General features: G+C 51.7%; 1 protein-coding gene across 3 annotated transcripts; it reads right to left on the bottom strand.

Moving 5' to 3' along the window:
• Positions 1-4138: 4138 nt before the first annotated feature.
• On the bottom strand, positions 4139-11885 carry LRRC14 (leucine rich repeat containing 14). Of its 3 annotated transcripts, none has more exons than XM_075919957.2 (4): positions 11746-11885; positions 8372-8739; positions 5299-5940; positions 4139-4872 (listed from the first exon to the last, which is right to left on the bottom strand). In XM_075919957.2, the coding sequence occupies exons 2-4, from the start codon at positions 8692-8694 to the stop codon at positions 4302-4304; spliced, it is 1536 nt and encodes a 511-aa protein (XP_075776072.1). In that variant the 5' UTR covers positions 8695-8739; positions 11746-11885; the 3' UTR covers positions 4139-4301. The 3 variants fall into 3 exon arrangements, with proteins under 3 accessions (XP_075776072.1, XP_089632254.1, XP_075776070.1); XM_089776128.1 differs by having other exon boundaries at positions 5299-5937; XM_075919955.2 differs by having other exon boundaries at positions 11757-11780.

The raw sequence follows: 11885 nt of genomic DNA, 5'->3' as shown, positions 1-11885 counted from the left end.
ACAACCCTGCCTGAGATCGAAATGGGAGACTGTCCCATAGAGAATCATGGAGCAAGGTATGTGCTGTCCTTGAACGGATACAGCATGTTGCAGTTTGAACATTTGGCCCCTTGGACTAAGACTTGAAATAATCATTTGCCTGATTTCTCGGGCAATGTTTGCTCATGTGAGGAATTTCTCTTCTGCCGACTCACCTGTTTGGGACACAGAGGGCTAGTTCCTGCCTAATGTGTCAGTGGTTGGAGAAACTGGCTATTGTAGACTCCAGACGCAGAGGGGCACATGGCAATCCCTCTCCCCCAAGGGCACATAAAATAAAGATCATGGTGAGCTCTAATGGTGTTTTCTCCAAGCATCAAAACATCAACCCATTGATCAAATTCCACCTCCTGCAATCACATTCTGCCTCCCTGAATCCCCTCCTGCGTTTTAAATAGACACGGCCTTCTTCGCTTGTGTCCTAACATGTTGCGCTGTTGAACGGACGGTGTGTTTCACCCTCAGAGGTGGCTGCATGTCATCAGCAGATGAGAATCTCTTGTACATAGTTAGTAAACCACCGTGGGATCCTTCTAGCTGGGTGGGTTTTGAACAAATGCAAGGTCATTTCCAAAAATAAATACTGATTGAACCATCAGCAGCAACCACTGCACTCAGCTAGAGCAAGAGGCACATAGTAATCCATGGCGGGAAGGGAACGCAAAAGATTGTGTGTCTGCTGCAGATGGGGCTCGTGCAGCTAATGTGCATAGCCATAAAACAAAGTGCCTGCTCTGTGGATCTGAAACTGACATGGTGCAAAGACAAACCAAGGTGAGGGGATGGCAGATTGCTTGGTAGGGTGTCTGCTTAATCTCTGAAGAGCAGGCATGAGGACAGGGAGAGAGGGGGCTGCAGAGAAGATGGAGGTGATCAAAGAGGTCGGATTTGAGGGGAGTTAACAACAGGAACTGGTCCAGGCCTAGGAGCAGCATGAAAGCATGTGGAGAAGTGAACAGATGAAAGAGGAAGGGGTGGGCACAGCTGAGACCAGGAACAGGAGCTGACGAACAGAGGGGGCTCTTAGGACATGCCTGCACTGGCGCTAGAAGCGGGCTTCCCAGCTCGGACAGACAGACATGCCCTAGCTCAAACTAGCAGCACAGCCCAGGTTAGCATAGCTGGAGGCTCTTTCTAGCCACCGGAGTACAAACCTGGCTGGACCCCCTGGGAAAGAACCTGGGCAGCGAGCCCAAGGGGATGCCCATGCTACTCCCGGCTACCATGCTGCTTTTAGCATGCTGGCTCGTGTGGAGCTAGCACGTGTCTGTGTATCCTACCTTCAACAGTGACTCTTCCCTCTAATGGGGTAAGAGCTCTGGAGTCCTGCTGGACATGAGAGCACACCGAGGGTCCACTGCTGGAGGAATTAGGGAAGACTGCACCCCACTGACTTCAAACACTCATCTCTTCTCCCTTTGTTCCTCCCACACGTGGGCAACCGTGACCAGGTCTGGGTGCCACGCTCCAGGAAAGATGGGACCACATGGAGAGAACAACAGAAATGCGCAAGTGTTAGAAAGAAAGCCTGATGCATAAAGGACAGCTGAGAAAAGCCAGGCATGTGGAGTCTTGAGAAAAGCAAGCAGATGGGAAAACTTGATTGTTTTCAAACACATCAAGGGTGATGAGGGCTCATGTCTTCTCCATGTCCACTGAATGCAGAGCAAGAAGCAATAGGAACTAGTCTGCAGCCAGGCAGATTTAGGTCAGTTCCAGGGACAAGCTTTCTAACGCTAACGGTAAGCTCTAGAACGGGGCTCTGGGGAGGTTATGGAATCCCCATCATTGGGCTAGTTCAGAAGCAGGTTGGACAAATGCCTGTCAGGGATGGTCTGATTTACGTGGTCCTGCGTCAGCGCAAGGGGCTGGACTCGATGACTTCTCAAGATCCTGACATTTCTCGGACTCTGATGATGAAAGGTCCACTACTGAAGACAGGGCTTTGCTGCTGGCAGCTCCTGCAGCAATGTCATCCCTATGAATGGGACAGCGGGCGTGGCTGCCACATGACTGGCCCCGGGAGAGGCAGAAGAAAGACGAGTGGCTCAGGGACAGTCTGACAAACAAGCATGTCCAACAGCAGCAGCGCAACCTCTGCCAAACAGATACTGTATTCCGCAGCGTGTGTTTCACAGGGTGGCGAGAGATTGCTCTATGGAGACAGTGCGAAAGGCCAGAGAGGAGACCAGCTTTAAGCAGGCAGGGAGCGGGGAATAATGCAAGATAGGGTGGCCAGGCAGCAGATCTAAAAATATGGTTTGCAAATGAATCCTGAATGCCCAGGGATTTAGCGGAGTTGATAAACAGAGGACACGTACAAATGTGAACTGATTTCAGAGAGGCTGCATGCATTGCTAAAGTACCAGGGAAAGCAACAAGGAGTCCTCTGGCACCTTAAAGACTAACAGATTTATTTGGGAAACAGAGGGGGGAAAGCCCAGCTAACACAAGGGTAATGTGTTGAAATACGTTTCAAAGTCCCTTAGCTGGGCAGTCTCTCACAAAATTAACCCTCCACTGGGAACAATTATTCCTCAAAGTGGCCAGAACAAAGGAGTTGACGCAGATATGCAGCCACAGAGGATGTGGGAATTCGGAGTCTGATGCCAAGGAAACCGCAAGCAGGGCGAGGGAGGTCGCCTTGACCCAGAGAAGCAGGTTGATTTTGAAAACTTTGAAGCTGTTGAGAGTTAAAATGAAGCCAGAAGTTTAACTGATCAAGAGAGGAATGGTTGACGGTATCAAGTTACGTGCAGTAGAGTTTAATCAATCTGAATTAAAACCAGAAGGGAATGACGACTATACCGGCAGACAGGGCAGAGGGCCATGCAAGTAATCTGGTGGGATTTTACGGAAGAGGGAAGAAAGAAGCCATTACCAGACACGAGTTAGACAGGTGGCAACAAACTCACCCCGGAGGGGAACCAGTTAGTGGCACAGCGTGACTATGGAATTGTATGCAGAAGCCGAGAACACGTTAGACTGAAGAGATCTAGTATGCCCCTCTTGGCTAATGCAGGATCGTTCTCTATTAGCTCAACCAGGGAGATGATGTGTTGGGTGCACAGCCATGCCAGAGAGAGGTTTTAGGGAGAGGAGGAAGACAAGATGTTCAGAGGAAAAATGGGTCTCAGGGAAGCGAACAAGACTTAAAACTTGGGTGTCGTTGCAATGCTACCTGCTTCAGTGAGGTCATGAGGCTTTCCAAGGAGAAAGTATTCTTTAAATGGAGCAATTAAAAGTTAGGGAGTAGGTCAGGAAGCTGATAAACTCCACAGGCCCATGCTGATAAGTCTATCAGGGAACCTTCTGTGGGAGCTAAGCTCTCATGACAAAAGTTTCTAGCCTTTCTGGTTGTGAAGAAAGCCATCGCACACATGCAGAGTGTAAACAGCCAGGCCGCACACAGGTCTAATGCCTTGGCTGCTACTCAGACCTTCTACGCACCAGCAACAGAGAGAAAACTGACAGGGATCAGCCTTGCCACTACTAAAGGCCGCAGGCAGCTGTGAAATGAATAAGAACTGGGTCAGTTTCATTTTGCTGCATCATAGGAAAGCGCCAAGCAACAGGAGGAAATATTCTGTTCACGGGAGGACTCCAAAGCAAAGGCTGGGGATACTTCACTGGCAGCAGCCAAAAAGCCAGGAAGGAGCACAGTAGAGAGGTCCCTAAATAGAGGTCTCCCCATCTTTTGTATCTGTCTGGCAAGTGGGTTTGGTGCTCGGACAACTACACAACGGACAGAAATTTCTGAGCATGCCGCGTGTGAGAGAATGAAGGGCTACATTAGAAATGGACAGAGGTTTTCAGATGAGGTAATCCACGCAGAGAAAGAGAAGAGTAGGCTGCCAGGAGGCTAGAATGGATTGGTGTTTTTTGGAAGGGGGATTTCTCATTGTCCAGCTGCTGGCTTTGAACTCTGCTAGCAACTCTGCAGCGCGATGTAAGGTGCATGTAATAACCCGCACAGGGTAAGGGGGCCAGAGGCATAGCAAGACAGGAGAGCAATGGCACTACCGGGATAAGCCACAGACAGAGAGGCATAGAGCTGGTGGCTTGAAGTTCAGCTTTACCGAACAGAGGTGCAGAAGAGGAGACGAGAACTCCCATTTGAATTCATGCCATGATTCGATGCTGTTAAAAAAAGGGTAGAAAAGTGGTGTTGCTGCTTCTGGTGACCCTCACGGTTTTGCCAGGGCATTAAAAACGATCAGCCCGATCAGTTTGGTGTCTCCTTCATTCTGCATTCCCATGAGCTACAAGTTAAAATAATCCAGGGTATTATGCCTGCATAAGTTCGTAGTCCAGACGGCGTTGGCCCGGCTTGCGGTAAGCAGCATCTGTTGCAGCTCAGCACTCACCCTGGAGAACTTCTCTTCATCCACAGACCCATTCAAGAGGTTAGAGGAGGTGGGGGGCCAGGGCAGGTTCTCACTGTAGCAGTCCACGGGGTAGGGATAAATGACGAGCTGCAAGTACAACAAGCCCATGGTCCTCTGCAGCAAGTTCTTCAACCCCCGTGTGGAGAGGGGGTTGCCAAACACCCCCAGGTAGCGAAGGCGAGAGCAGCGGCACAGGGCGGGGAGAAGCGACTCCAGGTGGATATCCATCAGGCGGCACTCCATGATGTCCAGGTGGAGCAGAGATGAGGAGGCCTCCTCCAGGAGACGCTGGAAGGGCTGGAGAAGTGAGTCGGATAAGTTGTTGCCGCTAAGGTCCAGCTTCTTCAGAGTGGGGGTGTGAAGGCTTTGGGAAAGGTAGGCCAGGTCATTGGGGAGCAGGTAGCAGAAGGCCAGCTCCAGACTCTCCAAGGGACCCTGCAAATCGCTGGTGGGAAGAAAGATTGCAAGGGTCAGTTCCATCGTAGATAACGACTGCCGTTCGCACAGGACAGAAATCAAAGGGCATGGAAAGGCCACAACACCGATAGCTCAGGGACAAATCAAGACCCACATTAAACCTTCAGACGCATACGGTGACCAACATCTCCCATGCTAGTTATAAAGGTCTGGACACTCGGAGAACTGTAAGACAGGGCATGCAGCACATTGGCCAACCTTTCCCATTAGAGGAGGCTGCAGAATACAGGCCCCAAAATGCAAAGAAGCTTCTCTGCTCAAGATGAAGCATTGCATGATGGGACATGTAGTCGCCCCTGGTCCCAAAAGAAGAGCTGCAACCTAGTCTATTACACAGAATCAATTGGCCAGGGCAGTGCTCAGCTGGGTCCCCTTGGCCCTACACACAGCTTACCCCAGCAGTTGCTTTAGTTTTCCGGAAAGCCTGGAGGAGCCCAAATTCAGCTCCTTGAGACGGGACAATCTACTGAGCTGGGTGGCGAAGTAGTGGAGGCTTCCTTCCATGCCCGCGGAGAGCCGCCTCACATCAATGTTGCTGTAGGGCAGCTTCAGGCTGAGCAGGTTGGTGAATTTTGCCATGTGCGGGAGAATCACCCTCAGGCCAGACAGCCCCAGGTTATTGAATCTCAGATCCACCTGCCGAACCCCCGTGGGATCCAGGAACTCCAGGAGCCCTACGGTACTTGCAATGGGCAGCTCCTCCGCCCTGAAGTCCCGGCACTTCAGCCGCAGCACGCTGTTGGCGTTGTTCTGCAAGGCGTCTTTAAGCACTCCGTAAGAGGTGCTGTTCACAAAGAGATCCACGTGGACCTCCACGGACACAGGCCGTGGCGGCGGCAGAGCCACCGAGCTGCTGTAGGGGCCCTTCCGTCGCTTTGAGGTGCGCTTGGCGCACTTGCTCTGGTGTTTGGAAACGTCAATGCAGGCTTTCGCCAGCGTCACTGTCCTGGACCACAGGCTCATGCTTTCGGGGCCCTGGTCTATTCCATCATCCTGAAGCCCGGTCATGTCCAGAACCTGCAGGCGCTGCCTCCTGCTGGGGGAGGCAAGAAAAAAAATCAGCAAAAAAATGAGAGACTGAAAAGACCTATTGGGCCACCTATTTCATTCACCCAGCCACGGCAGGAACAGTCCCTACACGGCCATGCAGTCGCACTCCCAATATATGGGGGGCTGGTATCAACAGCTGGCTTGAAAAGACTCGCTCTCACTCCAGGACTGGGGCCTCAGCTCCCTTCTGTGGCAGCTGTAACGACTGAGCCACTTGTCTTGCCTCAGGATTAGCTCCTTGGTTTAACCGTTCCTGCTGCACGGCTGGTGGCCCTGCCTATCTAAGTCTTTTGATCATTTGATTATTCTAGATCGGGGAGCCTTCCCCACCCCGTCTCCTGCCACTGCCCATCACTCATTTGTTGCATCGAGTCTAAAATAAGAGCGACACTATTCGGTGCCAATATGGTTGAGAGCATCTCAGGCTTAGCCTCCTTCAGAAAGCTTTGAGATCTAAGTATCACGGTCCCTTTTCCATAGGTCACAAAGCAGGGACTAGAATCCAGGTCTCCTGATTTCTGCCCCAAGCCCCTATCCTTCCAGGTAGGGACTTTTATTTTACAGAAAAAATAAAAAGCACCTAGTATTTTTGGCATTGAACAATGACTAAGACAGGCTGAGATTTAAGACTGTTCCCTCCAAAAGGAAGAGAGCCATGTTCATCTACAAGAAGATGGATAAGACCAGTGCTACTAAGGATGTTAAGTATCATGTAACTGACTCATCAAATAGTCAATAGGGTGCCGCTGTGGTGTTTCAAAGCAGCCGCACAGAGCCCGGGGGCAGCTGGGAAGTCCGCAGCTGACTTCAGGCTCCAAGTGGTGCCGCTATCTGATAGAGGCAGCAAGGGGGGAAAGTGACTAGTCGACTATCCGATAAGCTTATCGGATAGTTGACTAATCCTTCACTTCCCTAAGTGCTACCCAGCAAGAGTTACTGAACTGTATCCCACCTCCCAAAGCTGCTTATGGCCTGCCACTGTTTAATGCTGCCAACAGGCTGGCAGTGCCACCAAGAAGAGAAAGCACAGGCATAATGGCACCAGCGTCTGCTTTCAAAGTGCAGTCTACAGCACAGTCCCATGCAAGGGGCCAGAGAAGACTTTTGGCAAGCAGCTGCTACCTGAGAGGCATCCCATTCTGCTGCAATTTGAGGAAACTGAGATTGGATGCCTGGTTTAACATGGTAAGACACCTAGAATTCTTAGTCCACCAGGTTTATGTCGGCATCCAGCACCACTGATCAGCAGCTCTTCCTCCAGCGGGATGCAGCGCACAACTTCAATTTGAGCTGCAAGGCCAGTATGGAAAGCACCATATTATCTTGTCACACAACCAAGAACAAAAGCAAAGCTTTGGACGTCACCACAGGCTATAGTCAAGGGCCAGAGGGCTCAGACAACACCACTTAACACGCTAGTGCAGCGTTTCTCAAACTGGGTGTCCTGATCCAAAAGGGGTCTCAAGGCTACTGCAGGAGCATCACAGGAACATACAAAATCTCTTGAAAACCTTGCGATCCTTTGCTGGGATTACCATACTCCACGTTCCCAAACAGAGGATGCTGTGCCCCGGGGGGGGCGGGGGGGGGAGCATGGAGGGGGACACAGCAGCTACCACTCTCCAGCCACCCAGCTCTGAAGGGGCAACACCAAATCACTGACCTTTGTTCATGCTTCAGAACTGAAAACTGAACCGTGAGCACAATCTGAGAGTTCACCTCAGTTCCTTGGAACCACGAATGAAAAAAAATGGTGAGTTTCAAAACAGCCGCACCCCTTGCATTAAGCGTCCGGGTACTTGTTTGTACAGTTTCGTGTAAAGCCACGATCCTTGGACTATGATTATTGCCACAATCACTGGAAAAGGGGTTTAGCTCCCTTCACTGTAGCCTGTTATCTATTCAAAACACGTGTTTCTTAAATGTGCCTGTATTTATGCCTGAAATCTGTTGCTTTACACTATTTGAAAGTGCCTGTGGCTGCAGGAATAATGATTATTCTTGTGCTTCCTTTAATGCTCCTATGAGTGTGGACAGGAATTTACCATAACTATCGGGGCAGTGGGGTCATCACAGCCTGAAATGGCTGCAAGGGCTCAGGTCCTTTCCGACCAGCTCACAGCTCGTCTTCTTTTGCCCATATCTCCTCCTGGTAGCCCTCCGTCCCCCACACTGCAGGGACCGCCAAGTTCCTCCCTTTTCCCCACTAATTTCTCTTCCAAGATGCCCATGTGTCTCTCTATTGTCTCTTCCACCACTGCTGCCCTTGAAGTGCATGAAAGCCATCCAAAGAAATGTGAGGACCCCTGTGTCAGTGTGTTACTGTAAGCCTGCTTCCTGGCTCCTCCCCTCTGGTTTAGTCCCATTAGCATATGACCCTTTTGGTAGGGGATGATGAGCTGTGTGCCGACAGATACCTTTGGCTGTGGAGCTGGTCGTCTAGAGCCTCGTTCAGGTAGGCCACCACTCCCAGGATGACAGTCTGCACACAAAGCTTGTTGGGCTTTTCCTGGAGCAGAGCGCGGTCGCAGTGCTGACACTTCCGTAAAAGCTTCTGGAAGCTGAGTACCGGGAAAGGCCACGTCTGCACCAGATCCTGCAGCACGAGGGTCCTCTTGTCCATGAAGGCCGCTTTGAACAAGACTGGGTACAACTCCTTTGGGATGAACTCCAAGGCACCACGCACTGTGGAGTGGTGGGAAACCGCCTTCTGTGCGCAGAGGAACACGAGGGAGTGCATGGCTGCAGGGAGGCAGCAAGCCAGCGCCCTGGCTCCAGGCAAACACTGAAAGAGAAAACCAACACCTACTGATACCCCTGCCCCCAGGATGCAGCGCAACATTCCATCAGCAGGAACCACTCCTCATGAGATCCCCGATTGCCACCTGGAAGTCACCAGTTTTTGCATTGCTCTCTGCAGCTGCTGTGTGGGCAGGCAGGGGAGACAAACCCCACCTTCATCTGACCGGCTTCTGCTCTCTGGAAGCCAGCCACATAGTGCAAGAACGGAGCCGGGAGGCCAGCACACCTGCCTGCCCAGCGACTTCCAGAAAGAAAGTTCCCACCTGCTTCCCTCACTTGACATTCCTACAACAGTAGGACTAGAAATCAAGGAAGACCTCCGGGACTGCAGAAAATTAACCCTGTGGCTCCAACTTGCCAAACTGTTTACAAGCCCCCAGTTGGTCCTTGATTTTGCAAGGCCAGAGAGGGTTCAGGTCCTTTCTGACCAGCTTGCAGTTTTTCTTCTCTTGCCAACATTTCCTCCTGGTAGCCCTTCTTCCCCCACAACGCAGAGACCGCCGAGTTCCTCCCCTTTTCCCACCAATTTCTCTTCCAAGGTGTCCACGTCTCGTGTTTCTCTACTGTTTCTTCACCACTGCTGCCCTTGAAGTGCATGGGGCCAACGTGTCTGCTGTCATGGACTAAAATGGTTATTTCGCCATTACAGCAAGCAGGCAGCAGCATCGCTCAGGACTCTGGAGCTAGTGAAGAGCTACTCCTCTTCAGACTCAGCCCTTTTTGCACACCCTGATGGGAATGGTCTTGCCTCTAGGTGGCAAAGATCTGACTCTGACTATCACAACTGGTTGCACAACAGCTCTTATGTCTTCACCAGAAAGATCAGAACCAAAGTGCTCCCACTTAACATAAATTGAACAGAAACTGTGGCACAATCCCGTGGCTCTCAGAGGCCATTAAATCTTAAGCCTACACAGAGGAGTCACCATTCCCAGAGATACTGCAGCTGGGGAGGGCAGTAAGGCTCAGTCCAACAGGCCCAACATCTTAGCCAGCTCTGCTAGAAGTCCTGGAGAAAGATGATGCTCTGCATGGTAGGAATGGTGCATTAAGAACATAAGAACAGCCATACTGAGTCAGACCAAAGGTCCATCTAGCCCAGTGTCCTGTCTGCCCACAGTGAAAAATACCAGATGCCCCAGAAGGAGGGCTCACAACAAGTAATCCTCATGTGAACCATCCCGTCACCCACCTCCAGGCAAACAGAGGCTAGAGACACCATTGCTACCCATTCTGGCTAATAGCCATTGATGGACCTAACTCCCATGAATTTATCTAGCTCTTTTTTGAACCCTGTTAAAGCTCTAGTCTTAACCACATCCTCTGGCAAGGAGTTCCACAGGCTGACTGTGTGCTGAGTGAAGACAAACTTCCTTTTATTTGTTTTAAACCTGCTGCCTATTCATTTCATTTGGTTCTTATATTGTGGGAATAAGTAAATAACTTTTTCTTATTCACTTTTCCACACCAGTCATGATTTTATAGACCTCTGTCATATCCCCTATTAGTCTCCTTTTTTCTGAGCTGAAAAGTCCAAGTCTTTTTAATCTCTCTTCATATGGGACCGGTTCCAAACCCCGAATCATTTTGTTGCCCTTTTCTGAACCTTTTCCGATGCCAATTAATTGTATGTCTTTCCTAGGACTCCTTAGTCTTTGGTCAAACTCATCATAGTTGTCAAGATGTGAAGTGCTGTGTATGTCACGCCGGATCCAAGCAGCACAGCCACTGCCCTAACACAACAAGGAGTCCTGCGACACTTTAAGACCAACAGATTTATTTGGACATAAGCTTTCATGGGCAAAACCCCACTTTTTCAGACGCATGGAGTAGAGATTACCAAAGCAGGTATAAATATACTAGCACATATACCTTCACCTGCGAGGGGCAGCTGAAATGCCAGCATTTGATAGCCTCTTGGCTAAACCAGTTAAGATCCCCTATCACAGGCTCCAAGAGCTACCAATAGATCCCAATCTACTGGTTGGTGACCACTGAAGTAGACTATTTCTGACAAGTGTTTGTCTAACCTGCCCTTAATGATCTCCAATGATAAGAGATCCCACAACCTTCCTAGGCAATTTATTACAGTGCTTAACCACCTTCAATCATTTTTGTTGCTCTACTTGGGACCTTCTCCAATTTGTCCACATCTTCCCTGAAACGTGGTGCCCAGACCTGGACACAATACTCCAGCTGAGGACTAATCAGCACAGAGTCGAGCGGAAGAACGACTTTTAGTGTCTTGCTCGCAGTGCGCCTGATACCGTATCCCAGAATCATGCTTGCTCTTTTTGTAGCCGTGCCACCCCGTGACCTCTAGGTCCCTTTAGGAAGGAGGGCTGCAGAGTCGCTTCCCATTCCATGTGCGTGAAACAGATTGTGCCTCCTGAAGCGGAGCCCTTTGAAGGTTGCCCTTATTAAACTTCATCCCTTTTACCTCCGACCAGTGCTCCAGTTTGTCCCGAACATTCGGACTATGACGCACTCGCTGCCCCTCCCAGCCTGGTGGTATCTGCAAATTCACAAGCGTCCCCCCTATGGCACTACATCGCCGACGAAGCGATTGAAGGGGACCGGTCCCACCCAGAGCCCTGCGGATCCCCTGCCCGCCTGGCTGCGAACCGCTGGGAACCCAGCGCACGGCAGCCCCCTCTGGGCTGGCTCCCCTCGCTGGCGGGTGAGGGGGCCAGCGAGCCCGTCCCAGGTGCCTTGCTCAGCTCTAGGCCGGCCACGGCCCCTGCCCGGCCTGTGCGACAGGGCTCCGCGGTGCAAGTACGAGATGGTGCCTGTCACCATGACGAACGGGCAGCTGCACCGGGAGGGAAGGGGGGGAGGGGAAACGGTCGCTGCCCCTCCCCCCCTCACACCGCAGCCTGAGGGGGGCTCGTCCCTCCCCCCATTTTGCCGTTGGGCCCGAGGGCTCGCGCCCCACCTACTCCAGACTCTCCCCCCCCCGGAGTTCGCGCCCCTCCCCCCCGGCTCTTACCGTCCCCTCACCGGCCGGGCCCTGCGCGCGCGCTCAGCCCCGGAGCCGCTCCGGGCTCCGCAGGCCCCGCCCCCACCGCACTTCCGGGTGCGCGCGCTGACGCCCCGGCGGGGCCGGCGCGACGTTTTCCGGAGGGGAGA

The sequence above is a fragment of the Pelodiscus sinensis genome, chromosome 2, assembly GCF_052426305.1.
Source record: "Pelodiscus sinensis isolate ZL-2025 chromosome 2, ASM5242630v1, whole genome shotgun sequence".
NCBI classification, from domain to species: Eukaryota; Metazoa; Chordata; order Testudines; family Trionychidae; genus Pelodiscus; species Pelodiscus sinensis.
This window is presented reverse-complemented; position numbering and strand designations above follow the sequence as displayed.

Excerpts from the sequence above, each read along its gene's own strand:
- LRRC14 (XM_075919957.2), bottom strand. The coding sequence starts at position 8,694 with ATGCACTCCCTCGTGTTCCTCTGCGCACAGAAGGCGGTTTCCCACCAC. Across the intron at positions 5,941-8,371 it reads GACCAGCTCCACAGCCAAAG|CAGGAGGCAGCGCCTGCAGG; the intron begins GTATCTGTCGGC and ends TGCCTCCCCCAG. Across the intron at positions 4,873-5,298 it reads AAACTAAAGCAACTGCTGGG|CGATTTGCAGGGTCCCTTGG; the intron begins GTAAGCTGTGTG and ends TCTTCCCACCAG.